At 48.7% G+C, this 27,813-nt stretch overlaps 1 protein-coding gene across 1 annotated transcript in view; it reads right to left on the bottom strand.

Annotated features, from left to right (window-relative positions):
* Positions 1-1,684: 1,684 nt before the first annotated feature.
* The window catches only part of LOC138561353 (myb-related transcription factor, partner of profilin-like), a 94,791-nt gene continuing 68,662 nt past the window's right edge, over positions 1,685-27,813 (bottom strand). The window contains exon 3 of the mRNA XM_069642760.1: positions 1,685-1,702. Coding sequence (XP_069498861.1) covers positions 1,685-1,702 — 18 coding nt within the window. The remainder of the gene's footprint in view (positions 1,703-27,813) is intronic.

Below are 27,813 nucleotides of genomic sequence, written 5' to 3'. Positions count from 1 at the left end.
TTTAGAATTTTTCTGTTTACCTTTTCCAAAATGAAATGTATACACCTGATCCCCCACACCATACTCGTTCACTGATATCTTTTTATCATAATATGACTTTGCACTGTCAGCAGCCTTTTCTAGATTCCGCTGCACAAAAGCAAATGCATGTTGTAAATGCTTCCTCAGTTCATCCATGTATTCATGAACTGTAGATGCACTCACAAGTGTCTGCTTATGTGTTCTGTATAGTAGGTGTTGCGGCAACACCATCTTCCTACCTGTCAAAACTTCATGGGGGCTAATACCTGTTGCCTCATCTCGCTTTACGCAATGGTTTTGTGGAAGTCTCTTTCACTATACCGGAAATATATATCAAGCTGTTCTGTAAGAGGTTTCAGCTTGGCAAGGGAGATTATGACCAACCATAGCGAGTCGATTCTAGAGGAATGGAGAATGACATGTTGTACCATAATATCTGATTTAGACACAACTGAGGACATTTTACTTGCTAACTCAATAGCAGTAAAATCCAAATTATGGAGAAAAGATTGGATGGAAACATTGGAACAGAGATCGCAATTTAAGTCCTATCAAAATTTCACACAGAATTACGAAACTATGATATCTTGCCCAAGTGCTTGTTGAAGTTTCCTTGCAGTTTGTACAGATCACAATTTTGACGGTTTCATATGAATCTGTATCCTACAAAGGACATTTTAATTGCAAGGAGGCAATGGAAGGAAACAGATTCAACTTGTAGGTTTTGCAAAAACTTGGAATCTAGATTGTGACACCTATCATTATCTTGCCCTGCTTTAACAGACAAAAGAACATTTTATTTGGGTAAGATTATTGAGGAAATTAAAACAATCACCATGGATGATTGGTGGACTTTATTCATCTGTGGTGAGAGTGTCAATGATAATAGCCCTGACCAAATTTCTTGATGATATATTTAGAGGGCTGGACTCGGTGTGATGTAAGAGATATCTTCTGTGCCAGTAGAGACTGTGAATGGGCCTCTTAGAAATTATATGCAAAACTGTACTAAAACAAGCTCAAGCGAGTGTAAGTAAAATAAAGGGGAAGGTGTTCATCTAGATGGAGAGTGCAAATAAGGGTCATCCTAAGTTTTAGGAGTGTCTCTTTTGTATACTACTGATGTTTTATTCATGATTATGATAAGGGGTTTTAGATGCCTGGAATGTGTTTTAATGAAAAATGTATTTTAAAGTATTTTTGCTGCCTATACGTGTATTGTAAATTGTAGACTATGGGCCTCATTACGACCCAGGCGCTAAGTGTTTAACGGCTCCGTAAAAGGCTGCGGCGCCGTTAAACACTTAGCGCCTAATTACGAGGTCCCTTTGTGGTACCCGACCTGAACGACTGGTTTTACCAGCCGTTAAAGTAGGGTGCCGCAAAGGGACCTTGGTGCTAAGTACGGTGCCGCAATTTGCGGCACCGTACTTAGCGCCTTCCCCATTCCCATTGAGCCCTATGGGGAAAAAATGGGAATGGGGAAGGGCCCATGGTGAATGGGGAATTACCGCCCCGCCAACCTTGGAATGGGGCAGTAATTCCGCCATTCACCATGGCGGACCCCGGCATGGACCATGGTGCTAATAGTTTAGCGCCAGGGTCGTAATGAGGCCCTATGAAATGACAGTTTTTATTCCTTTTTTGTACATGGGTAAAAGGTTTATATTAAACCAAACACCTAATAAATAAAAAAAGAAAAGAAGAAATTAAGTCTATATTGCAGTCTGCGAGGAGAAGCCAAAGTCAGGTACTCGAAGAAGCCATAGCACTGTAGTAATACAAACCATTTCAGGGTGAAGCAAAGCAGATGCCAGGGGGCATAGCCAAAGTTGATAAATGCAAGGAAAATATTTGAGTAAGTGGATACCCAAAAGGCTGACAAAAGCCGTATTGAGTAGCGAAGTTGCTCTGTTGGCAGCATCTATTTACTTCTTCAGCCGGGCTGCCGTTGTACAGCTTAACGTGACTGCAGCACTACCTGCTGGGGATTGTGGTGCCTGAACCGAGTGGCGATCCAGGAGCTGCCATAGAGACTAGCTATGCTACACACTGTGTACAACACATACACAAACCAAGAGGTAGACTACAAATCCATTAATGCCTCTTTATTTATTTATTTTTTGGGCATTTTTATGTTTTACAATTTAGAAAACCTTTTGCCAAAGTTAACAAATTCATTACTTTCATAAAATAAATTAGGCCAAAAAAGAAAAGTGATAAAAAGGGAAAAAGAAATAGGAGTAAAAAAACAAATATCATAAAGAGATCAAATGAAGAAATAAATTAAAATTAAGACAAAATTAAAATCACATAGTCTAACAATTCTCTAAGCCAGATAACATCTTTGGGTACAAGACAAATCTTATAAGCTCAAGTATTGGTTATTTGGACAGTTTCTTCAAGTCTTGCCTGGATTAGAAGTAAATGTTTACCCATGGCTAATACAAGATGTGTTTTTTCCCCTCAATTATCATCCGCCACCAGTCCTCTGTAGACCTACAGCGGTATTGCCTCAGGATTTCACCCATTTCCAGTTCTCTTTCAGCCGATACCTCAAGACAGCTCAAAAGCAGATGTTGAATGGATTCAATCACATTTTCCTGGCGGCATAATCCACATAAAGGAATGATATTTGCTCCTTTCCTCTCACTTATCCGCAGATTTAATGGGAAGGAACTTGGGGTTGGTCACCCTAGGTTACCTGGGGGCAACCAGACGTGGACTCCCTGCTCACTGTGCTTAGAGAGGCTCAGCTTCACCTCACTGATTATGCCCAACAAGGCTGAAACACATGTATGGGGTTGCTGGTGGTACTCTTGTTCAGAGAGGATATTTCCCATCTGTGAAAGGTACAGTGAGCAAAAAGCAGATGGCTGCGAACTCTCAATGTGGTTAACAACCACTGAACAGGTTATCATGACTTGTTCTTCCGAGAGAGGGGCGCCTGCTACCTTTGTTGAATTCTTTAATGGGAGTAGGTTCAGGCGTAGACGTAGATATTGTAGCCTTACAAATGGATTTGGAAACATGTTTATATATCGTGGCAAGACATTAAGGGGCTGATTCATGGAACAAAATGTGTGCCAAAAATCTTGGCGCAAGCGTGAAAAAGCAAGCGCACACGCACGCGTGCTATTCATGGAAGGGCCTGCGCGTGTTTACAGCGGGATGTGCGCCAAATCCGAGTGGGGCGAGCACGGGCGTACACGTCACAGCAACATCCCAAACGCTGTGCGCGATGCGCAAAGTGAAAGCGCACAACGTCGGTGCACACACCAAAAAGGGGGCGGGACATGGGGCGTAACACGCAGAATGGGGAACAACGTGTGAAAAAGAAGGCGTAACTGGGGAAGTACTGCAGGGAAATACACGGAACGCCCACACGCACGCGAACAACACGTATTCATGGAATCGAATACGGGAAACCCACACACGCTAAAAGATGCGCACAGGCGTCAACACGTCCGCCACACGAAGGCAGGCGGAAGCGTCCCCGCGCACAGTATAAAAGTGCGCACAACAACAAACACGTACATACAGCTACGATGAATGCCCCATTTGTCGCAGCACTGATCGTGGTAGACCGCAGGAGGAGGAGAATAGCCAGGCCCCGCAATTGTTTGCCCCGGACCAGCCTTTTTGCAATGCCTGACGACCAGGTCTATGGCAGGTATAGGTTTCCACCTCATATCCTAGACCTGGTCAGGGAGTGGGAATATGACCTTACATCCCCCACCCTGTGCTCCCAAGCATTTATCCCTTTGGAGAAGGTGTTCAATTTCCTGCATTTTTTGACCACTGGGTCATTTCAGCGGACAACTGCCATAGTGGGGGGGGGGGTCTCACAGGCCATGCAGTCACGCTGCCTACACCAGGTGTTGTCAATCATGACTGCGTGCCACTCAGTCCGCAGGCACATATACATGGCCAGAACACCCGCAGAAAGGCAGGCCGTGGGCCAGGACTTCTACAGGGTGGCACACCTCCCCAAAGTGCTTGGTGCCATAGATTGCACCCATGTGGCCCTACGTCCACCTAGGGCCACTGAGCACATCTATCAAAACAGCAAGCACTGGCATTCCATCAATGTGCAGGTTGTATGCGATGCAAAGGGAATCATCACCTTTGTCTATGCAAACTACCCTGACAGTTTCGTATACAGAATGTCAACCCTGAGCTGGCCCTGGAAGCTGGGAAGCATGGCGACACATGGCTCCTAGGTGAGTACAAATTCCTGTGCACATGCATGCATGTCACACACAGACAAATACACAAACCCAACTGATCACAACCATTATCACCTCCCCAGGGGACAGTGCTGACCCTCTGAGAAACCACATGTTGACGCCCATCCGGAACCCCACCACACCACCCCAGGTAAGATACAACGCTGCCCATATTGCAACCAGGGCCATAGTGGAGCGCACATTCGGAGTGCTCAAGTCACGCTTCCGCTCCCTTGACCGCTCTGGCGGCCAGCTACTATATGCACCCCCAGTAGTGTGCAGGATCATTGTGGCAGCATGTGTCCTGCACAATGTTGCAACACGGCAGGGCGTACCAGTGGACATGGTGTTGCCCCCACATCCCCAACCACAGGCACAGGCGCTGCCCATGGGAGGGGAAAGGGCAAGTGGCGAAGCAGCCCGTACCCAGCTTGTGGCCACATTTTTCACCTAAACTCCCACCCCTGCGGAGTGCACACAGGCCTGGCACATACTAGGTGACAATCGATGATGACAAATAGACAGTCAACTGTCACAACCTTACCACCCTGAGGATGTTGCCATGGAAGTACTACATTGTGTGCATCCCTAGCTACTTAAAAATAACCAATCCCGTGTGACCAAAAGGATCACATGTAAGGTGTGTATCACACCCCCCTGCAAAACAGGCCATGACAATCCCTGGTATGTCGCCCAAACCCTCCCAAACCACATCACCCTTGTCTGCCACACATGACATGGCATGCAACAGCAAAAGCCCAACACATGACCAATAGTATACGAAGTGACATGTGATAAATGGAAAGTGGCCGGAGACAATGATGCCTGACATGGAATCAGATGAAATGACTGACCAACAACCTCCCACACATACCAAGTCATACACAAAAGCCGTCCACCAGTGGTAGCTTGAACACAGCACTGAATGCCTGTTCACATGCACATTGAGTAAGGAAAAATCGCCACTCTCAAACCTGTGTGCTGTGTGTGTCTCCTGCTACACACTGCTCAGCACACAGCACAGTGAGCAGCCATTGTGTTGGCGATACACCTTGAGCATCACATCAAAAGGACAAATAAAAAAATGTAACCATTGACGCATGTCCAGGACCCCCAAATGGTAATTGATCATGCGCTGCAGGGACACAGCGTGCCCGAGAAGGCAATATATGTGCACCTGTGGGCATGGAGGGGTGGTTGTACGTGTGGTGGAGCATTGTGCAACTGTGTGTGTCAGTAGGGACATGCACTCAATATATGCATGTGAAATCAAGTGACCCTCAGTGTCCTATACACATCACATGTGAACATTGCCCATGTGTACACCCCAGCATGTCAAACCACAAAAATCCCCTGACACCTGAAAAGTAAATACAACACAGGAACAACCATTGACCAGCAGAACACATCATGTACATAGTACCTCACAATGGCATTGTTAGAGAGTGCCCAAACACTGTAGCCCAGGCTTACTGTCCTACAACAAAAGGCCCTCCCTCATTTACACATCACCATGACCTTCTGAACAACTGTGTCTGGGGGATGTGCCTTCTCCCTTTTAGTCTACCTGGCTACAGGATCCCCCTACCCCTTGGTCTTCATGTTCCACCTTGCATGTAAATAGGGTCCAGCCCCCTCAGAGGCCTCCTTGACTGGTCAAAATACGAAATCGCAGAACACTCCAAGGAACCAAACCCCCAAACCAGGGAAAAAGCCTCTAGGCACAAAAATACCCTGGAAGAGTCTCCAGTAGATTACTTGAAGTGGAAAAAAAAGTCCTGGCATATGTACAAGCAGAATGATAGAACTACCAAGGTAGCACAGTTCTACAATGGTTCAACAGGAAGGGTACCTTTTTCCGGAAACAACATACAATGAGGATGCATCAACTGATGGGTAGTGTCACAGCTCCAGTCTCCAGGCGCAGGAGTGGCACGAACCAACCACCCCCTCCATGGTCTGGGCGCCTGCAAGGTAAAACTTACACAGGCCTCCGAGACCCCGGCGGGGAAAGAGGGTCAGGGATTCGCTGGTTGGACAGGCATTGGTATTCAGGATAACCGGAAAGAGGGGCAGGAGAGGGGAGTTGGATTGGCAAGGGAAAGTAGTCAAAATACAAAATACAACTATTGACAATAACACATGCTCAATCAGAGAAACCATGTTCTACATGCACATAGTAGGAAATGAGTAAAATGCAAGACAAAGAGAGACTTATCTCTGGGGTGAGTGCTGGCCTCCTGCCTGCGCACTCTCAGGTCCGGTAACAGGATCAGTTCAATGCTGCAAAGAGAGCGTGAGTTACTACTCTGTGTGTGTTTACAAAACACGCACAACACCATTCATGCCCTAAAGTAAGTGACTTCTCCACAAACAAACACTCTTTTCTGCTGCTATGTACGTACACGTTAGCTTGCCCCTGTGATGGTTCATACACTGTCAATGCAGTAAGGCAGGCGGACATGGGCGTGCGGTAAATGGAAGACCAATGCGCCAAGAATCACACATGATAGAATGGTCCCTGGGTGACCTGCTAGACGCGTATAGCGAGGTGCGACTTCAGTACAAGTCGTGTTCTGGCAGCCGTGGATTACAATAGGTAGTGCAAGTGGCAATTTGCACATGCAAATGATATGCACTGCAAACAAGTCTGTGCCTCGTTGAGTGTCCCTGTGGGCTGTATAAGTTTCTGGCTCGGAATGCTGCTGCGCTAACAACTCCGCTTCTATGGAACAGGGGAGCTGGAGGATATGTGCGACGGCTCCTGCGTGTGCCCCTGACAACTTGTAAAGCTACTTGGCATTTGTCCCTCAACGCATTTTAGCTGTACTGTGCGCTTCTACAACAATATCTGGCCAAGCTCTCCAGCACTGGCGCTACTTAGCATGCATGTGCAAGTGGCCTGGTGGAAGGATGGCTGCGGTGTGGCCCCTTGTGCTGCTCACCTTGTAGGAGCCCCTGGAAACACGTCTGCTTCTGTTTGACGTCTGAGCACAAGCCCTGTGCTTCTGCTTGGGTACACATGCGCACGCCTGCACCACCGAACGTGGCCAGGTTTCTGCAGTACTTGGCTCTGTGTCTGCTGCCAAAGCTAGTCTGGAGGCTTATTTTCCTGCAGAAAGGGCATAAAACATATTAATACTGCTGGAAAGTTCCCTGTGTGTGTGTCTTCATGCTGGTTGTCACTGGGCCATGTTAATGACCTACATCCGAACTCCTCCCACCATCAGTGTGACTTTGACAGGCAAAGGGTGCAGGCTACTGTCTACAGCATGAAGTGCATCAAGTACATATACAGGCAAGAAAATAACATACATCACTATCCACATCAATTAATGGACACATCAATCATGTACTCACCCAAATAGATTACAGACATGCCGTGGATATAACCCACTCAATCCCCACTAGGGGCGTTAACACAAGTAGTACAGCAGCGGACAGGCCACAGATATGACGAAAGTCCAAAGTCCTTGTGTAAATGTTTGTTACACCGAACCATCCTTGCGAGCCCATAGATAAGGGAAGCAGGAGTGGCCTATGTGAGTCAGAACCCCAAGATGCAAACACATACACGAGACAAGCTTGAAGGGCCCAGCTGCAACAGACAGTGGATGCTTTCAAAAGCCACAAAGCACCACACCGTCACATGAATGCATAATAGACAAGCAATTTTAAACTATATTAACTAATTAAACTAATTATAAAAAACCTACATTACCTAATTAAACTAACTATCAAAAACAAAATTAACTAACTAAACTAACAAGAAAAGTCAAAAATGGCACATACGACCCCAGGGATGGGGGAAGGCACCCAGGAGGGGGGAGGTACAGGGTGCACCTCAACACCCACATGAGATGATGTTGAAACAAAGAAAAAACTCAATGGGCTCAACGCCTACGCAGCCCGACCTGTGTGGGAGATATCTCGTTGTCCAAGTCACCCTCTGGCTAAAAAGGTTGACGTGGCACAGTACCATGACCATGCCTAGGCGCAGCTTGCCCCTCGTCGGCAGCAAGTCTGCGGGACGGGTGAGCATGGTTCTGTGCGGCGATGACACATAGGTCAGCATGTAGAACCTCGCGTGATATGCGTGCTTCCTCTTGCAAGGTAACACGTGTAACACAGAGTTCTTCCTGTATGGCCTGGCTGGACAACTGGTATACCTCCCGGCAAGCACGTAGCTCAGCCGAGATGGTACTCTCTAGCTGCTCCAACCTCTCCTCTGACTGCTTCCACTGGGACATCAAGAGCACACCCAGAGTAGATCTCAGGGAATCATACTCAACCCTCATGGCATCCATGTGTGCCTGTGCGTGAGCAGCAATTGCTTGACGCAAAGACACCATTTCAGCCCGGCGTGCCCTGTCTGAGGCCGCCATGCCCAGCCGTGAGCGAGCGGGCCGTGGACTGTGCTGCCCGCTGCTGGAGTTCCACCTGCCTAGCATGGGGTAGCCTGGATTGGGCCACACGTTCCATGCTCTCAGCAATGTTATCAATTGCTGCCCCCTGGTGTTCTGAATTGGCAACCATGGCTTGCTCCCACTCAGTATACCCCAGTGGTGCACGGCCACCGCGTTGCTGGGCTTGAAATATGCGTGGCCCAAGGAGGCGACGTCCTTGTTGGGTTGGCACCGCCCGCGGCTGCAGGACTACATTCCTCCATCGACGTGATCCCCCAGGCACATCAGCAACTGGTGTGACGTGTGACCCTGTGTCCCGAACCACCACAGGCAGAGGCCCCACCACAGGCAGAGGTCCCCCCTCAGTGCAGGTGTCGCGGACAGAGGAGTGTCCACATCAGAATCACTCACCCCTGACGAATGGACCCGATGCACATCCAACTCGACATTGTCGTCAGAGTGATCATTCGGGCTAGACTCATTGCCAGCCATAGACAAGATGGTCTGTAACACATGTGGGTTCTCGTGGTCTACCACCCCACGACCCCCACTTGTGCCGGGTTGCTGGTGTGATAGCAAACCTGTGTCTGGCATGACAACACCATCCTCTGGCTCCATTGCGTCATCATCTGAAAAGTGGAGAAAAAATAACATTAGTACACATGTCAGAAGCACATCACACACACACATAGATATCACACAGACAGCCAACACATGAAGCAGACATGTCACACACAAATGAGAACCTGGCATGCATGTCAGGTCACTTTGACATAGCATCAGTGAGTAGGCATGTAGAACGGTGTAACACGGCTAAGAAGTGGGTTGATGCAGTGCAGAACATGTGTACGTTACCCACTATCTACATGAACAAGTACATCATGATGTGTATCAATAAACGTGAAGGCAGTGCAAGGGCAAGTTCAGGCATCACGTGCAATGTGCATGCAATGGGTTGCATGGCTACAATCAAACCCCCCTCCCCCTGTGAAAATGCAGAGATGCATTGCATGGCAGCAAAAGGGTGACTAGAGACCTGTGTATTGGCAGACAGTGTTGACTAGCATCAATTGCATCATCTGAGTCAACTGACAACATAGCAGATGAGGATGGGACAGTAAGCAGGACACATGATGAACCCTCAGTAGTACACCCATGTGTGCAGAAGCCACTACACCAGTTGAACAGAGTCAGTGGGCCTGAAACAGGGGTAGGCCTGTGCCCCACACAGACTGTGACACCCTAAACATGTGTGTGATGCAGGACTGAGCCAGAGTGGGCATAGAATGGATGATCAAATGCCATGAAATGTAGGTCATCCTGGACACATACTACAATGATCATCCAGTCACGGACACCAAGGGGCATGCATGGAATGCACATGGAGCATGAATAGGCACTCATGTCCCTGCAGAGCATGTGCCATCTGCACAGTCCAAGTCAGACACCCTGCATGAAGGACAGAGGATGTACCCCACTGCATGAGTCTGGCAGATTGGCTGGTGGAAGGTTGCATGTACACAGGAGTCTTGAATAGGCCATTGCAGTACGCCAACATGATGCACACCAGTGCAATGGTGAAATTGGGGAGCAGGGGGGGTGGAGGGGCAAGGGAGCATGCCTACGTGGAGTACCCGCATGCCTACGTGGAGTACCTGCATGCAGGCAGAGGACACATGCACGTCAGTCATGCAATGACATAGTCCCAGTGCTGAGAGGAAAGGCACCCCAGGCTACATACAGAAGGGCCAGTGAGCTGGAACATGGACCGGAGGGGCAGCCGGGTGACTAGCATGTGAGTAGGGTGCAAGTGTGGTGATGAGGACAGTCCCCGTCTACATGTCCACTGTTCTGCACAGCAGGCACGCATCAGTGAAGCATTGCATGACTTGCACATGAGAACCATGTACACATGACATGTAGTGGCAGTCAAGCACAACACTTCGCACAAGCAAAACACACATGGCCTTGACAAACACGCAACAACACTCACTGGACGGGGCATCAAAGTCCAGCATCTCTCCCACTCCTTCGACCATTCCTGGTGGTATGAACCCCGCAACGACTGACTCGTGCGGAGTGAGGTCTTCCTCCTCAGGCGGTGGCCCACTGCCAGTCACCAGAGTCATGTTGTAATTAGAGGCACGCTTTACCTTAGTGCTGCGTTTGAGGTCATCCCAATGCTTTTTGCACTCTTGAGCTGTGCGCACCTCATGGCCGAATGCACTCACATGATCCGCAACTTGCTTCCAGTGGGTGTTACGATGGGCAGCTGTAGTTTGACAATTCGGCCCTACTAGCATATCACGTAATCCACAAGGAAGTCCAGTTCCTGCACGCAGAAAGGCTTCTTCCTCGACGTGCTGGAGGCCGTAGCTGTGTCTGGGGTCCCAGCCTGTACTGCAGGTGCAACCTTCCTCCTCTTGGACACTGGTCCGGAACCTGGCTGGCAAATAGCGCCCTGATCAGTATGGGCAGTGGCACTGGTGGATTGAACCGAGGGAGTGGCAGGTGGAACAAGGACGGAAGCCATGACTTGCGTCAGTGGCTGCTGGGTGCCCTGGAATGGACCCTGCACAGCAACATCCGCTGTGCCAGGGTCATTGACCAGACTGTCCTGGATGGTAGACTCACAACCGGGGTGGTGTCGGCTGCATCTGCCTATGCACTTGCCAACACCCGGCTGGTCGTGGCAGCAGATGACATAACTGCCCCATGGACACGTGCCTCGGTCAGGGCAGCCCTGCAGGCACCTAGGGTGTGCCTCCTGACCTCCTCAAAATCTTCCATGGACTCTTCAAGTGCCAACGCAGCCTGCGCTGGCAGACCCTGAGCCTGGATGGTGGTGTCCACAGCTGCACCTGCAGCTACCACTACCCTTGGGCCCGTGGCAGTCGATGAAACGGACTGCCGGGTCACATGGGCGCCAGTGCCAGATGCAAGAACTGCATCTCCCGGAGCCGCAGGGGGTGGTGGCATGACTGCATCAACACGTGGCACAATATCGTGCCAATGTGGCGCACCCCTGCCTCTTCCCCTTCTGCAGCCACCCTGGACACCCTGGAGTCCCCATACTCCCTGGTCAACCCAGCCACGTCCCAGACCATGCCCGCCAATGTGGAGTACGCCCAGCTGAGGCGCCCCTCACCTTTCCTGGCCTCCCAGCCATGGCACAGATGGAGTAGTGCCGGCACAGATGTAGCAGTGCCAATGGGAGGTGTACACGACAATTGTCCTGGGCAATTGGGGTGAACGTAGTGGGATACAAGATGTTAACAGCACCCCTGCACCTGCAAGGCTGTATGTGACCCCGGTGATAAAGTGACGGGTCACGCAACGCTCAGCCATCCCAAAACTGCAGTAAAACCGTGCACACAACCCCCGGTAGCCCACATGTGTGGAATTAACCTCCCACAGTACGCAGTGGGACCCAGGGACGCAAAAAACATGTACGTGTGGGACACGCAGGCTACTATGACCTTGAAAATGGGTACGCGATACACGGGGGCACCCGCAGTAGGAAAAATAGTGTGCGCGACTCATCGTCAGACTAGCGTGTTAATGAAAAACACGCATAGCCAATACCCGCGCCAAAAGAAGAGATACGTCCTTCATCCGCTGTGAAGTTGTGATGGCACGCAAAACAACACAAAGTAGCAACACACACGTCGGTCTCCACGAAAGGCACGTACAGCGAACTGCTGGCCCTGCTCACCTTTAACCCGTGCTGAGGGAAACGCCCGCGCGCGTCACGTCATCTACGCACTTAGGCCCTTTCCTCGAATTACACGCATTAACACGCATACGTGTTTATTTTTCCACGTGCGGATGCACCCGTGTTGAGGGAAACGCCCGTGCGTATCACGTCACATATGGGCTTACGCGCTAAGGGCCTTTCCTCGAATTACACGCTGACGTGCAGTTTTTTCATGTGCCAAATCACTCTGTATCAAGCTGGACACGCAACAACACACGGAAGACCACGCTCCTGCTCAGAAAGCCGATTTACTGCCCCCCAGAGCCACAAGCAGCCTCCCAGGAGCCAACTGCTGCTGCCTGCCTGCCTGCTGCCATCGTGCCCTGCCATTTGGTGCCTGCACATCTGCCATCTGCAGGGGTCCAGTTGCTGTGACCACCCCTGTTGCAACAGAAGACACCCGACTGGTGTTCCATCACTCCACAGCCCAGTCCCAGGACCCAGTTGCCCACCCACACCTGCCTCAGGGGTCGCCATGTCGGGGCAAACACCATCAGAGACCACTGGCGACCCCCAGCCAGAGTGGCAGAGGGCTACCAGCTTCAGTGACAAGGAAGTTGGTATCCTGGTGGAGCAAGTTCTGGGGCATTATAATGCCCTCTTCACACCATCGACAAGGAAGGACGGAGGAGGATCTGGACAGACATAGTAGGTGCCATCAAAGCGGAAGGGGTGGCACCCCTTGACATCAAACACGTCCAGAAGCGCTCGGAGGACTACAAGTCCAGGACCCTCAAGAAGGCCCGGATCCTCTTAGACGCACCGGAGGCAGTGGGGCGCCGGGGCCACCTTACCAACCAGCAGATGAGGGTCCTGGAGCGCATTCGCCCAGTGCTTCACCACCAGATCCTCAGGATGCAGCCCCGTCTGGAGTCGAGTGGTAAGTGGCCATGCATTGCTGTGTGAAACAGGGCATGTTGCAGTGTGCTGGTAGTTAACTACTTGCCTGTATGTGTGACATGGGCCATGTATGGATGTGTGTGTGCAGGGACATGATGGTGCTGCATGTGAGACCAGTCATGCGTGAACCACATGGATGGTGTATTTGTTACAATGCAACATGCGGAGCAGCTTGCGGAATGCACACATGAATGCATGCCTGTCTCTGTCCTTGGACATGGTTAGGGTGTGAGAGATGGGTGCTGCTGTAATGGACATGTATGGTGTACATTTCTGTGTGTCTGAGTAGCGTGTGTGTGACTTGTAAACACCATGGATGCATGATACATGTCCGTGACGATGTGTTGATTCACTGATGCAGCCTAGTCATCCTTGTAGCAACTGTGTCTGGGGTGTATGAGGCCAGATGCATGAAACTACAGTGATGTGCGTGCATGTGATCAGTATGAACCATGATGCATGTGAGTTTCAATCCACCATTGTATGTTTCAACAGTTCCTTGGACATGGATGCAATTGTTGATTGCATGCGCCATGCTTGTTTCCGCATGTGTGATGCCTGCACTGACCCATGTGTTGTTGAGGGACATGATGGAAGTGTCGTTTGACAGTGCCACTCATGTGCTAATGCTTCCTGTCTAGGGGACTATTGTACAGTACTCTGATGCTTGTGTTCTATGTCTCTCTCTACATAGCGGCGAGTGAAGAAGAGGGCGGAGACGGCGCTGTGGAGCAAAGCGGCGGGGATGCCTCCACCGGCCGGCGATGCAAGGCCTAGTCACCCTCCCAGGAATTACCATCATCCGGGAGCGAGGGTACTGGTGCCGTGTCTGCCACTACGGCTGCAGCGGAAGAGGCAGGTGAGCCCCCACAGGGGCTTGCGACGGCAGAAGATGGTGTGGAGCTATCCAGGTTGGTGGTATGCACGGAGGAGGCCGCTACTGAGCCGTACATGGGGCCTGGTGGGGGTGGTACCACAGGTGCAAGTGGTGCAGTCCAGGGGCAGGGGCAGGAGACTGCATAGGTCGCAGTGGAGGGGCCTGTGCATGTCACTGTCCCTGACACTGTGAATGCACCACCATGCACCAGCAGGGATGCCCCATCCCAGACCCGTCCGCAGGTAGGGGGTAGGTCCACATCATCTGACACTCCTCTACCTGTGGACGAGGGGACCCGGGAACGTATGGAGACCGTCCTGATTGGTGTCGCCTTGCGCACATGTGACATTTGTGATGACGTGAGTGCTTCCTGGGGGGACCACACACGTCACCACGAGGAGCTGCGTGCCAACGTGGCCCAGTTGGGAGGGGCCATGGTCGAGGGTTTCCTACATGTGTCTGGCACTCTGGCAGCCCTCTCCTCCTCTGTGCAGACTATGCGCAGTCGTTCTCCATGCCGTCTTCCGGCCCAGATGCCACAAAAGGGCCCCCTGTGGACCTGTCCCGACCAACGCAGCCAGCACGGTGGAGATCCCATCCCTGCCACAGTCGGGAGTTGGAGGTCCAGCAGGGGTAGACACCCCAGCAACTGGACCCCAGCTGATGGAGAATGTGCTGGCATCATCGGGCAGGGCACGTGCACAACGGCACTGGTGGATTCCATCAGCCCAGATGCCGTCGTGCTGGCAGAGGCAGTTGCGTTGGAGGCAGCGGCAGGCTCAACGTGGGAGGCATCATGGCTCGGGGCCATCAACATCAGAGGGGCAGGCATCGGCCGGAGGGCAGGAGGACCCTGGAATGGGAGTGTCTTCCATATGGCAGCGGTTGGGCCAGCGGATAGATGCGGAGCGGCGGCGGGCAGAGGACGCATGGCTCACTATGGTCAGAGCAGAGAACTCCATGCGCAGGGCATTGAGGTGGGCTGAGTGCTTTGAGGCAACTCGCAGGGAGTTGGAACAGGCCATGACTGCATCCCTGTGAGACCTCGGGGACAGGGAAGAGGCCCGCCTCTGGGACATCGACATGGAGTTCGATGATGCCCTGGCCCGGAACATCACAGAGTGAGCCGTAGGACTTGCCCGCTGCCATTGTATATAGTTCATTAGTCTTAGGTTTCCTTTAATTTTCTTTTATTTTGGAATTAATGGACATTGCTCCACTTTGTCTATATATTTTTTTATTCATAGGAGTTTTTGGTGGGTTTCCTTTTGTTTGTGGATCAGGACCATTTGGACTTCCATCGTATATAGTTTCAGACTTGTACATACTTTCTTTTTCTATGTTCCCATGGATCGATGTTTTTTTTAATTTGGATTATGTTTTTATTATGAACATTGGCAATGGACCACTTTTTTATCGGACATGATTTCGCTTATTTTTGACTTCATTGGATTTTAAATTATTTTTTTTCAAAATCTGTCATTGTACATTGGTTTTCAGTTTACAATTCCTCCAACTCAGTTCATTATGTTTTAATACATTTATTATTACTAAATTGGTGTTGTGTTCAGTCATTGGTTTTGTGCATGTCTCATTGAACATTTCCTCTGTCATGTGTTGCCACTGTGTGGCTCCATTGTGCATTTCTGCATGGGCATGGTGTTTCATTTAGACTATCAGGGCATGGGTAATTTGGGAGTGGGTTCTGCGGATGGTTGCATGCTTGGGTTGGGGGGCAAGGGGGATTAGGTTTGGCTTTAGGGACATGGCTCTGTTTTGTTGGGACATGTTGTTTGTTGGGACATGAGTTGGGGCCTGCTGGCAGGTGCCCGTCAATGCTGGGTGGGTGGGGGTGCAGGGGGACATGAGTCGGGGCCTGCTGGCAGGTGCCCATCAATGCTGGGTGGGTGGGGGTTCAGGGGGACATGAGTCGGGGTCTGCTGACAGGTGCCCGTCAATGCTGGGTGGGTAGGGGTGCAGGGGGACATGAGTCGGGGCCTGCTGGCAGGTGCCCATCAATGCTGGGTGGGTGGGGGTGCAGGGGGACATGAGTCGGGGCCTGCTGGCAGGTGCCCGTCAATGCTGGGTGGGTGGGGGTGCAGGGGGACATGAGCCGGGGCCTGCTGGCAGGTGCCCATCAATGGTGGGTGGGACATGTGTTGGGGCTCACAAGTGCATGGTGCGGGACATGGCCAGGGTGGATGGGCTGCCTGCAGGGCCTGGGGAGGGGGCACACCCGGGAGGACCCACACTGCCAAATGTAAAACTCCCTGCGCACCCCTCAGAATACACGTACCCCTCTCGTGCTAGCGAAATCACGTGTAAAACTCCCCACACACCCCTCAGAATACAAGCACCCCTCTGTTGCTAGCGAAAATGCGTGTAAGTGTTCCCGCGCACCCCCGGAATACACGTACCCCGCTCACTCAGGGCCTATCGCGTGTGAAACTCCCCGCGTACCCCACAAATACACATACCCCGCTCACACAGGGCCTATCACGCGTGAAACTCCCCGCGTACCCCACAAATACACGTACCCCGCTCGCGCTACCGACATCATGTGGGGAAAGTCCCCATGTGGTGTGGGCTGCCTGTGGGGAATGCACTGGGGTGATGGGCTGCCCAGAGCACGAGAGGGGTGCGTGTATTCTGAGGGGTGCGTAGGGAGTTTTACACATGATTTTGCTAGCGCGAGAGGGGTACGAGTATTCTGAGGGGTGCCCGGGGAGTTTTACAAGCGATTTTGCTAGCGCGAGAGGGGCACGTGTATTCTGAGGGGTGTGCAGGGAGTTTTACACGCGATTTCGCTAGCGCGAGAGGGGTACGTGTATTCTGAGGGGTGCGCGGGGAGTTTTACACACGATTTCGCTAGCGTGAGAGGGGTACGTGTATTCCGAGGGGTGCGTGAGGAGTTTTGCACGCGATTTTGCTAGCACGAGAGTGGTACATGTATTCTGAGGGGTGCATGGGGAGTTTTACACGTGATTTTGCTAGCACGAGAGTGGTACGTGTATTCTGAGGGGTGCACGGGGAGTTTTACATGCAATTTCGCTAGCGCGAGAGGGGTACGTGTATTCTGAGGGGTGCGTGGGGAGTTTTACACGCGATTTCGCTAGCGTGAGAGGGGTACGTGTATTCCGAGGGGTGCGTGGGGAGTTTTGCACGCGATTTCGCTAGCGCGAGCGGTGTGCGTGCGTATTCTGAGGTGTGCGCGGGGAGATTTACATGCGTTTTCGTGGTTGGGGAGCTGTATGCTGGTCCACTGGCCTTTGCGCCATGTACTGGATTTGTGCGCTGTTCATGGCGCACGGGGCGGGGGTGGGCGCGTAACTGGCGCTGCTGCAGGGTCGCTGCGCCACTCTGCACCACGACTGGTTATGGATGTTGAAATCCATGAATACGCTGTGCGCTGAAATGGGGTTTGGCGCACACGGCTTGCGCAGACTGCCGCACACGCACAGTGTGTGCCAGGCGCATTGCCACTCGTGTGCCGATTTCTATGAATTGCCCCCTTAGTTTCCGGGGCAATAACCAAAACCCTTCATAGTGTTTGTATTTGCATAAAGATTCTTGCGTATCTATCCAATCATCTCTATACAGCTTCTTTTTAATCCGATCAGGGTCCCGAAGTAGAGTCTGATGTTTCATTCATATTCATTAGAGACGTCTCACAGATACTCTCCTATTCTTTCAAATGCTTCTGACTAGAGTCCTGTAAAGCCAGTTTCAATGTTGCAAAGCCTCCCTTCAGTGATTTCTCTATACATTTTCGGTAGTAGGACAAATATTTCCATAAAGCTATCGCTTTAAGAGATGTTAAGAGATGTTAATGCTAACTCTTGTTGAGATCTATGTAAATAAAATGCAGGTGAGCTTGGTTCCATATGGAATGTTCATGTAGAATGTTTATTGATGTTTAGAGGGAACTTTCTCTTTGAATCAGTTGGGGGCTTGCTTTTGGTTGCTACCAGACCGGTGTATGCCTTCTCCCTGTTTTAATACTTATCACCTATATCTGCACCGCTATACCTCCATCTTGATATCTTATTGAATAAAGCGAACATCTGAACTACAGACCGCGTGCCTCATCTTTAATATTCATGATGTACAACGTAACATTGGCGACGAGGATGGGATCGAGCAAAGTGTCCCATCCTTGCTCTGAGGTGACGGCAAGTCAAACGTGTCTGTATGCAGAGGACGGCAAGGTGAAGGAACCTGGCAGCTACAGCATCGATAGTGTGCACAGGGAAGAAAACCAATATGAGGTGGAGCGCGCATGGAGAGAGGAGCCGGCGCTTTGGGAAGGCATCCACTGGGTCTGCTACCCGCCCCCTCATCCAGATGATGTCTCCTCGCCAGAGGGCGTGGATGGAGCCCGTACTGGCATAATAATCGGCTGCACGGCAGGTAACAGTACTGCCTGGAGAGGATGCCAGCACACAGAGCTAACCGAGGTAACAGAATGCGGATTGCTGGAATTGTGTACCTCGATTTCCTGTGAGAGCCAGATGTGTGCTGAGAGCGGAGACAGGATTGTGTTCCGACATACAAGTGTGAGTAATAGCTTGTTGTGCGTTGATGACATGAGAGGTTGTTTGGGATCACCGAAGCTGCGGATCTCCCAGAGTCTTGTGGTGACGTCACTGAGAGGAGGTTTGACTCCTTCGTGCCGCGCGAGTGACGGTTGGCCTGAAGTGAACACACTGCCTCATTTAAATGCCATGGGAGCGCGGTCTGTTTTCTCTAAGGGAGGTTGGCCTTACATCACATCCATCAGCAAAATCAGAGAGGGTGTGACTAAGAGCTCATCAAGAGGCGAGCCCAGTACTGACATGAGGCATGAATTGAAGGGAGGTCATATTTTGCTTCTGGATGTGTCGGGCGAAGGCGAGGACACAGAGAAGGGTTTGCCGTGAGTTTTATTAAGGAAAACGAAGATATAGTAAGTGACAATAAAGGTTTATGTACTGCATGTGAATGGTCTGATCAGGATTGGAAGGCTGAAAAAGGCTCAAGAGCCAGCAGGAAAGTGGCTGGACGACGCTCCATCCGATTTCAATTGGATTGATGGCATTTTTGGGAACTTTACGGAGCTGCCTTCACGAGCTGATGATGAATTATTGGGAAGTGCTCAAGTGTATCCTGTCATCACAGAGGAAAGCAACTATTCAGAGTTGGCGTGGGTTGATGAATATTTTGGGCATTTTAAGGAGCCATTGAGGAAGAAAATATTTTGTTAACCTGGCTCATGAAAAAAATAAGGGGGGTTGATGATGAAATATTACCAGTTTGTCATTTGCACTATGGTAATTATGTTTTGCACCTAATAACCCTTCCTTTGCAGCATTTTAGTTATTTTGTTGGGATTTTTGGTCTTCGCACTAGGTGCCTTCTTACAAGATGTGTGTGTTTTGGTGGAATGTGTGACAGTAAAAGGCGCAAGTTTTGGTGAACTTGCTGGCCTTCGCACTAGGTGCATTGTAATGAATTGGGTATTTTGGTGGGACGTTTAGTCCTGGTAAAAGGTGCAAGTTTTGTTGAACTTGTTGTCCTTCGTATTACGTGCATTTTGAAGTTTTTGGGCGGACTGTTGTCCTTCCCACTACGTCCATTTTGAAGTTTTTCGGCGGATGGTTGTCCTTCGCACTACATGCATTTTGAAGTTTTTGGGTGGACTGTTGTCTTTCGCACTACATGCATTCTGAAGTTTTTGGGCGGACTGTTGTCCTTCGCACTACGTGCATTTTGATGAGTAGGGGATGTGTGGTCCCAATCAAAGGTGCAAGTCTTGGTCAAATTGTATCCTTCGCACTACGTGCATTTGGAGGCATTTGGGTGGTCTGACGGTCCTCGCACTGGGTGCATTTTTTTTTTACTAGTGAGATTTTGGGTCTCACTTAGTGGTGGTCGTCTCGCACTAGTTGAAATTTTGAGTTGGTGGAATTTTGTTCTCACCTATTGTGCAGGTTGGTGTGACATTTGTGTTAGGTCGTTGGGGTTTGTTTGCTCCATTACTGGATGTATAGCCACAGGTTTTGTGGATATATTACCAGAAGCTTAGACAATTTGTTGTCGAGTTTGAAGGGATTGTGTGTCCCAGTGTTTACCGTCTTGCGGCTTAGTTTAATTAGATATGGAATTCCACCTATGTTGACGATGTTATAGTTGGGAACACTTAACCCAGCGTATGTGCACGCACGTGCTGCATTATTTTTTGCATCACACTTTTGTATCTTGCTCACCCCAGCATATCTATGCAAGTTGATGTTGTTTTGGGGTGACACAACAGTTACATTGTAATTAAACTTCCACTAGAGCGTGGTTTCTTTCTTCCACACTTTAAGGTAGGATGGTCTTAGGTTACCTCTGGTAATACTTGTTAGGACCGTTCCTTCTCAAGGGGTTTGACCGTGATTAAGTTGTGGGTTTAGTATGGACTATTTTGGGGGGCTGGATCCCGCATTGTGAGGGTGAGTGGTAATGGCCTGCCACAGCTCAGATGGTTATGGATTGACTCATATTGAAGGACCATTGATTTTGTTGTGAGGAGTACAATTGTTGTATCTAATGAATTTCTTGCATTATTATCTAATTATTTTGATGCACTATACCAGATGAATCTTATGCCATGTCACATATTTACATGGTTATGATTTACTCTTTCAAAGATTAAAGGGGGAAGATGTGTTGAGATCTATGTAAATAAAATGCAGGTGAGCTTGGTTCCATATGGAATTTTCATGTTGAATGTTTATTGATGTTTAGAGGGAACGTTCTCTTTGAATCAGTTGGGGGCTTGCTTTTGTTTGCTACCAGACCGGTGGATGCCTTCTCCCTGTTTTAATACTTATCACCTATATCTGCACCGCTATACTTCCATCTTGATATCTTATTGAATAAAGCGTACATCTGAACTACGGACCGAGTGCCTCATCTTTAATATTCATGATGCTCAACGTAACAACTCTCTTCTAATAATGGCCATGGGAGTACTCCTTGGCAGACCCAGAACAATTCTCCAGAAGAGACCTTCTCCGCCCTGTATGTCATCCCTCTTTATTGACTATGCTGTGATGAGATAATGGAAGTTACAGTGAAAACATTTGAGGGGCCCACGCCTTCCAGATACTTTGGACTAAAACCCCCATGACTACCCCCCATTGACTATGGCTGTATGCGCTGTCAGGTCAAAATTTCATGGTAACGGCATTGGATATCAGAATAGGTGTGTGTGTCACATGGGTAGATGGAGAATCAATCGAAAAATGCTACATTAACTGACATTAATAAACATTACTAAACATCAGGGGCTACTGTACACTCCAATGCTGGCATACACATATCAGGAGAACCTGTGGCTCTTGAGATATGTTTGACTACAACTCCCATCATCCCACCCCATAAACTATGTAGGGTACGGCTAATGGGAATTGATGTCAAAATATTGTGCGAGCCAATGACTCTAAGATATTTCAGACAAAAACTCCTGTGAACACCTCCTATTGGCTATGATGCCTGTACACACTGACTGGTTATAGTTGCAGAATAAGGGTATCATCTATCAGAATAGCTATGACTTGTGTCAGACGGGAAATCAAAAAATGTCATGCCAACTCATACTGCATTACTAAACCAGGAGGTACTCTGTATTGCTATGCTGCCATATTCATACCTTTTGAAGTTGGGGTATTGTCTGCAACCTGCATCTCTTGAGATGTTTTGTTCTACAACTCCTATCATCCCTCTCCACTGACTATGCTGCACGGCGGAGTTGTAGTGAAAACATTTGGGAAACCAATGGCTCACCAGATATTTTTGACTAAAACTCCCATGGACTCCTTCACATTGACTATAATGTCTGTATGCACAGGGATAGAATAAGGGTGCCACTTATCAGAATGAGTGTGAATGTGCTTGGTAGGTGTGATTAGAGTTGCAGTAAAAACATCTGGCGATCCCCAACTAAATGCAGAGCACAGTATAGTGAAGGCAGGGCTCCCCCAGCCCACACATGCCCTCCCCTACACCCAAAACTGACATACATTAAAGAGAAATGCCACACACCCATATTACAGTTCTGTCTGTGTCACACATTGTCTGGTCAAAGTTACAGAATATGGGCAACACTTATCTGAATGAGTATATTTTGAGGGATGATAGGATGTCCAAATAAATCATGTCAACTGACATTGTTAAACATTTTTAAGCATCATGGGGCACTTCACTTTGCAATGATGGCATACTCCTGCCAAGCTGAGTTGTGGAAGGGTTTACAAACTGTTGCTTTTCAGATGTTTGGACTATAACTCCCATCACCCTTCTGCATTGGCAATGCTGGCTAGGAATTTTTGGAGTTGCAGTCATAGCATTTAGCAAGCCGATGGCTAACCAGATATGTTTGACTAAAACCTCTCTGAGCCCCACCCCATTATCTAGGATAACTGTATGCACTGACTGGTCACAATTGCAAAATAGTGGTATTGCATATCAGAATAGAACATAAGGTCCTTTTGGTAGCGTGTCATGCAGTGGATAGAAAGCAGAGTACCTTTTACACCAAATAACAGAACCAACTCAGGAAGATGGCAAGTTTGTCTGTTTTAATATCAATTGTCTAAAACAGGGAGTTACAACGGACATCAACGGAAGTTGCACAGCCTTCTCTCAAAAGATTTCAGTAAAAATCACACTTTTATAGCAAATATGTGTCATACATGACATCATACTACGTGGCAAATAAGAAAAACCTATGAGGGGTTATGATGGGTTCAATAGAAACATCTAAGTATACTTTCTATAAGGGATTGAGTTGCGATTGGACATCTACTATCAGGTTGACAACTCATACCCACCCCTAGTGCAAGTCATATTCAACCATTATTAGATACATGGCACATCATTGGCTCTGAAACTATAAGGTCCTTCATTATACGTCCCTCTACAATTGGTTGGCATGCTCGTGCCAGTTTGGAACATTCTGCTCACTAGCAGCACCTAAGCTCATACACCAGGTGTCAGGAGGTGGACTTGACTGTACCTCCCCACCCAGTTAGCCCGACATCTCTCATCACCCATGCCTTCTGCCATGAAGATTGTCTTTGAACTTGGCCGTGCAAGTATCCTTGCTTCTTAAAATATAGGGGAGTACAGTCATGCCCTATCATAGTTCTGGAGCTGCATGCTCAACTTCTATTTCCATCTTTGGCTCACAATTCAGGCCATTTTGTAGCATTGTATTAAATGAATAAAAGTTGGCACTCATAGTGTTCTTTCTTTGCACCTTAATAAGGGATGATTCAGTGTCTCATGGTTACTGCCTTCAAGAATAGAGAACCAGTCTTGGCTGCTTCATCCTTGATACTAAGCCAGACAGCCCTTCTAGACTCCTCCACGATCCCAGCTAATTCTTTGCTGCGACACAGATGTCTGGTCCTTTTTCTCCATGGGTTGGACTTACTAAAGTTGTCACACCGAAGTCCAGCTTCTATGAAAGGGCGGCTACGCCAGCAGTCTATTCACTACGTATGGCCAGTTTATAAGATTACTTCATCTACTTACGTTACTGCATCTGTACAGTTATTGAACAATTTGCATTTTCTGCAGTGCTCTTCACACGTGCAATCTTCGTTTTGCATATGAAAGTTACTCAATTCTTTACTTCGTCATCAGTTTCTATAAGGTCCATACACTCTATTCTTCAGCCAGTCTTCTCTGTGCATCACACTCGTTTCTTGTGACGTCACCAACTCCTTTTCTTGCTCTTTTCGTATTTCTTCAGGGACTTCCTCCATGAGATTGTCATCTCTTCGGGAATACATCTGATAGGGTTTTCTTACTGGATACCTTCTCTCAAAGATTCGCTGCAGAATAGTCATAACTGCTGTTGTCAAACATGGCACAATCTCAGGCTGCCAGCATACAGGTAGTAGGGGGCGGGATTTCCTGCAGAGGCATTCGGCTGCTCCTCTACACTCCCCCCTCTGGTCGAGACATCGACCACAGCTTCACCGTTCTCCACATTATGGTATCTCCTTTTGAAGAAGTGTTTCTTCATGGTCCAGATCTACATTACTCCTTTCAAGGAACCTGCTGATTTAACATGTTCATCGAAACTCCTGGTCATGTAGTTGCACTATCCATTCAGATTACAATATACCCATCATCCAACGGACCTTTTGTGATTCTTTGGGTACAGGAACTTTTTTCCTTCGGGTGCTATGATGCTGGCCTCTATACTTCTTGATATCATAATCAGTCAATTCTTTGGGTTCAAACCCTGATTCGACATCGATCATGATCTTTATTCCTACTGCTTTCTTCGCTGTCTACTTGCACTGTGTAATTATTATCCTGATCACACAGAATCCAAACGTCACCAACACTAATACAGCTCCAAAAAACCTGAAGATATTCGCCATCCACTGTGGAATCCATGAGAAGATGGACACAAACCAACTGTCATCTGCAATGTCCTCCGTCTCATCTTCCATTTTGTTATGCAGGTTTGTCAGCAGTGTTATGGCCTCTGTCAAGGTCCCATTCTCGTCATCATGAGAAGGTCTGAATGTGAAACACGATGGCCCAATTGTGGCGCCAACTCCTCTTTCCATCGCAGTAATCATCTCAAGGACATATCTGTTCTGCAGGGTCATCAGTCGTATGGCCTTCAATTCTTCTTTGGTCGCATCTCTGGTTATGGAAGCACCTCAAAACCATTCTCTTTGCTTCTGCCTTCTGCCTTCATCTCCCATGCTCATCTCCAGTCTGATACTGCACTCATCACCAGTTTCACTCCTGCACTGCCTCCTGGCAGACCCTGCACTTGTGGTCTGTATCTGCAACCCTACAGCCCCCTTACCTTCACTTATTAGACACCTGTTGTCTGCACTTTGACACTCACACTTGCCACCTGTCGGCCGCACTACTTGTTGTTTTGATCTCATGTCCGCGACTTGCCAATACTCTCCTCCCGCTGGCAAAGCCCCCCCCTCCTCTGCACTTGCGCAATGTCAATGTCACTAGGCCTAGTAAGATCGTTGTCTTTGTCCTCCCTCTGTCCCCTCCCTTGCCTCGTCGCGCCTTGAAACACTTGTTTATAGGAATGTTATAAATGCCATATCATATCATACAGCAGCATGTGCTAGTTGCTATCACATCCCTAATTCCATTTCTGAAATTATTTTAATTATTTCCCAGCATATTATTTATTTTCTGTGTCACACAATTGTACAAAAAAACAACAACTTTTAACACAACATACAGAATACATAAAGCAATATAGAGATGAAAATCAACAATACCCAAACAAAGCGCAAATCGTTTAACTGGCTCACAATAAATCAGAAGTCAGTACAGTCAACCATGCTCGAGGCAATCTTTTTCCCTGCCTATTAATAGTTCTTCTTAAATTCATAGAAGACCCACACATTCTGAAAGAGCTTCTCCATATATTTAAAATGATTAAAAAAAGCCTCCAAGTTACTGAAGTCCTCGACAGTCCTTTGGTGAACATATTAGCCTGTTGTCACTCTTGCCTTTTCCCAGCAGAGACAAAAGAGATTCACATGCAGTTACTGCCCCTGAGGCAGCTTGGCTCTGGAAGTCCTATAGGATGTTAAGAGGCTTGCCTCTCTTTATGACTGTTTAAGGAGGCGCATTCCAGGAAAGGGAAGTATGTCGGGCTGATTTTGTCTGGATCCCATTTGTATCGACATTCTGCAAGGTCAATCATTCTATGTAGACTGATGCACTGTCTCAGCATGTTCCTCTACCCCAGACACTGATCGCTCATAAAAGAAACCTAACTAGTTTAATCCAAGACACTATTTCTTGCATACACGGACTTGGCATTAATAAATCGAGCCAGCAGACTAACTCCTTCTTGTGTGGGCTGCTAAATTGCAGTTTTCTATGTACAAGCAATCCATGAATTCAAAATTGATAACAACCTGAAACTGTTGTGCCTGACAGATGCCTGGTTTGTAGAACACAACTTTCTGGTGTTCAATTAGATAGTGCCAGCAGAATTTCTATTATGTCTATTATGGCTTTCGTTATTGTTCTGTTATTGTTCATAATCGGCTCGCTCTCTCTGAACACGTCTTCCTCAGTGCATTAGAGAGACATATTGGTTTTAAGAGGATGCAGTCTCATCATCTGAGTGCACTTTGGTTTCTCTCATGCATTCCACTCTCATTCCCTGTTCTAGCTTCAAGAATTGGAAGCTGGTCTGATCTGCTTTGTTTGCATGTCCATTCACCTCATTATTTATTCACAACCCATTTCAATTACTCCATTGTCCCCCTCAGAGTAGACTTCAAAGTAGTATGTCATGCCCTTTCCCTGACCTCTACCAATGTGCAATACCTGTCAGCAACATTTGTGCACATCCCTTTTTCATGTGAAAATTGACCACATTGCCCAGGCAGCTGGACAATATTTGGCCCCAATGGATTTTGTAGACACGTCCTACCCAGTCTTTCAGGGCACAGTTTATCGTTTCCCCACTTGTTGGCTCCTTGCCATTCAGTGGGGGTGGAAGCGCCTGTGCATGTGTGCAATGGTTCAAGCCAGGAGTACCCTGCAAGAAGGAGAAGAATGCAACATAGTCATCCTCTCCAAAACATGCACATTGAAACACGGGCTCCACTTCAGCAGTGGAGGCCATGGGATCGAAAGGCTATCTGGTTTCCCTGTAACAGAATGGAGACCAGGATCGAAAGGCTACCTGGTGCCCCTGTGATGGATTGGAGAGCAGGGTCAAAAGGCTACCCGGGGCCCCTGTGATCGATTGGAGACCAGGATCGAAAGGCTATCTGGTGCCCCTATAATAGAATGGAAACCAGGATCAAAAGGCTACCTCTGGCAACTGTGATAGATTGGAGACAAAGGATCGAAAGGGTACCTGGGGCACCTGTCATGGATTGGAGACAAGGATCGAAAGGCTACCTGGGGCACCTGTGATAGATTGGAGACCAGGATCGAAAAGGCTACCTGGGGCACCTGGGATGGATTGGAGACCAGGATTGAAAGGCTACCTGGGGCACCTGCGATAGATTGGAGACCAGGATCGAAAGGCTACCTGGGGCACCTGTGATAGATTGGAGACCAGGATTGAAAGGTTACCTGTGGCACCTGTGATAATTGGAGACAAGGATCGAAAGGCTACCTGTGGCACCTGTGATAGATTGGAGACAAGGATCGAAAGGCTACCTGGGGCACCTGTGATAGATTGGAGACCAGGATTGAAAGGTTACCTTGGGCACCTCTTATAGATTGGAGACCAGGATTGAAAGGTTACCTGGTGCCCCTGTGATAGATTGGAAACCAGGATCGAAAGGCTACCTGGTGACCCTGTGATAGATTGGAGACCAGGATCGAAAGGCTACCTAGGGCACCTGTGATAGATTGGAGACCAGGATCAAAAGGCTACCTCTGGCAACTGTGATAGATTGGAGACAAAGGGTCAGAAGGGTACCTGGGGCACCTGTCATGGATTGGAGACAAGGATCGAAAGGCTACCTGGGGCACCTGTGATAGATTGGAGACCAGGATCGCAAGGCTACCTGGTGCCCCTGTGATAGATTGGAGACCAGGATCGAAAGGCTACCTGGGGCCCAT

Source organism: Ambystoma mexicanum, chromosome 1q (genome assembly GCF_040938575.1).
Source record: "Ambystoma mexicanum isolate Mex_15411 chromosome 1q, UKY_AmexF1_1, whole genome shotgun sequence".
Classification (NCBI taxonomy): domain Eukaryota; kingdom Metazoa; phylum Chordata; class Amphibia; order Caudata; family Ambystomatidae; genus Ambystoma; species Ambystoma mexicanum.
This window is presented reverse-complemented; position numbering and strand designations above follow the sequence as displayed.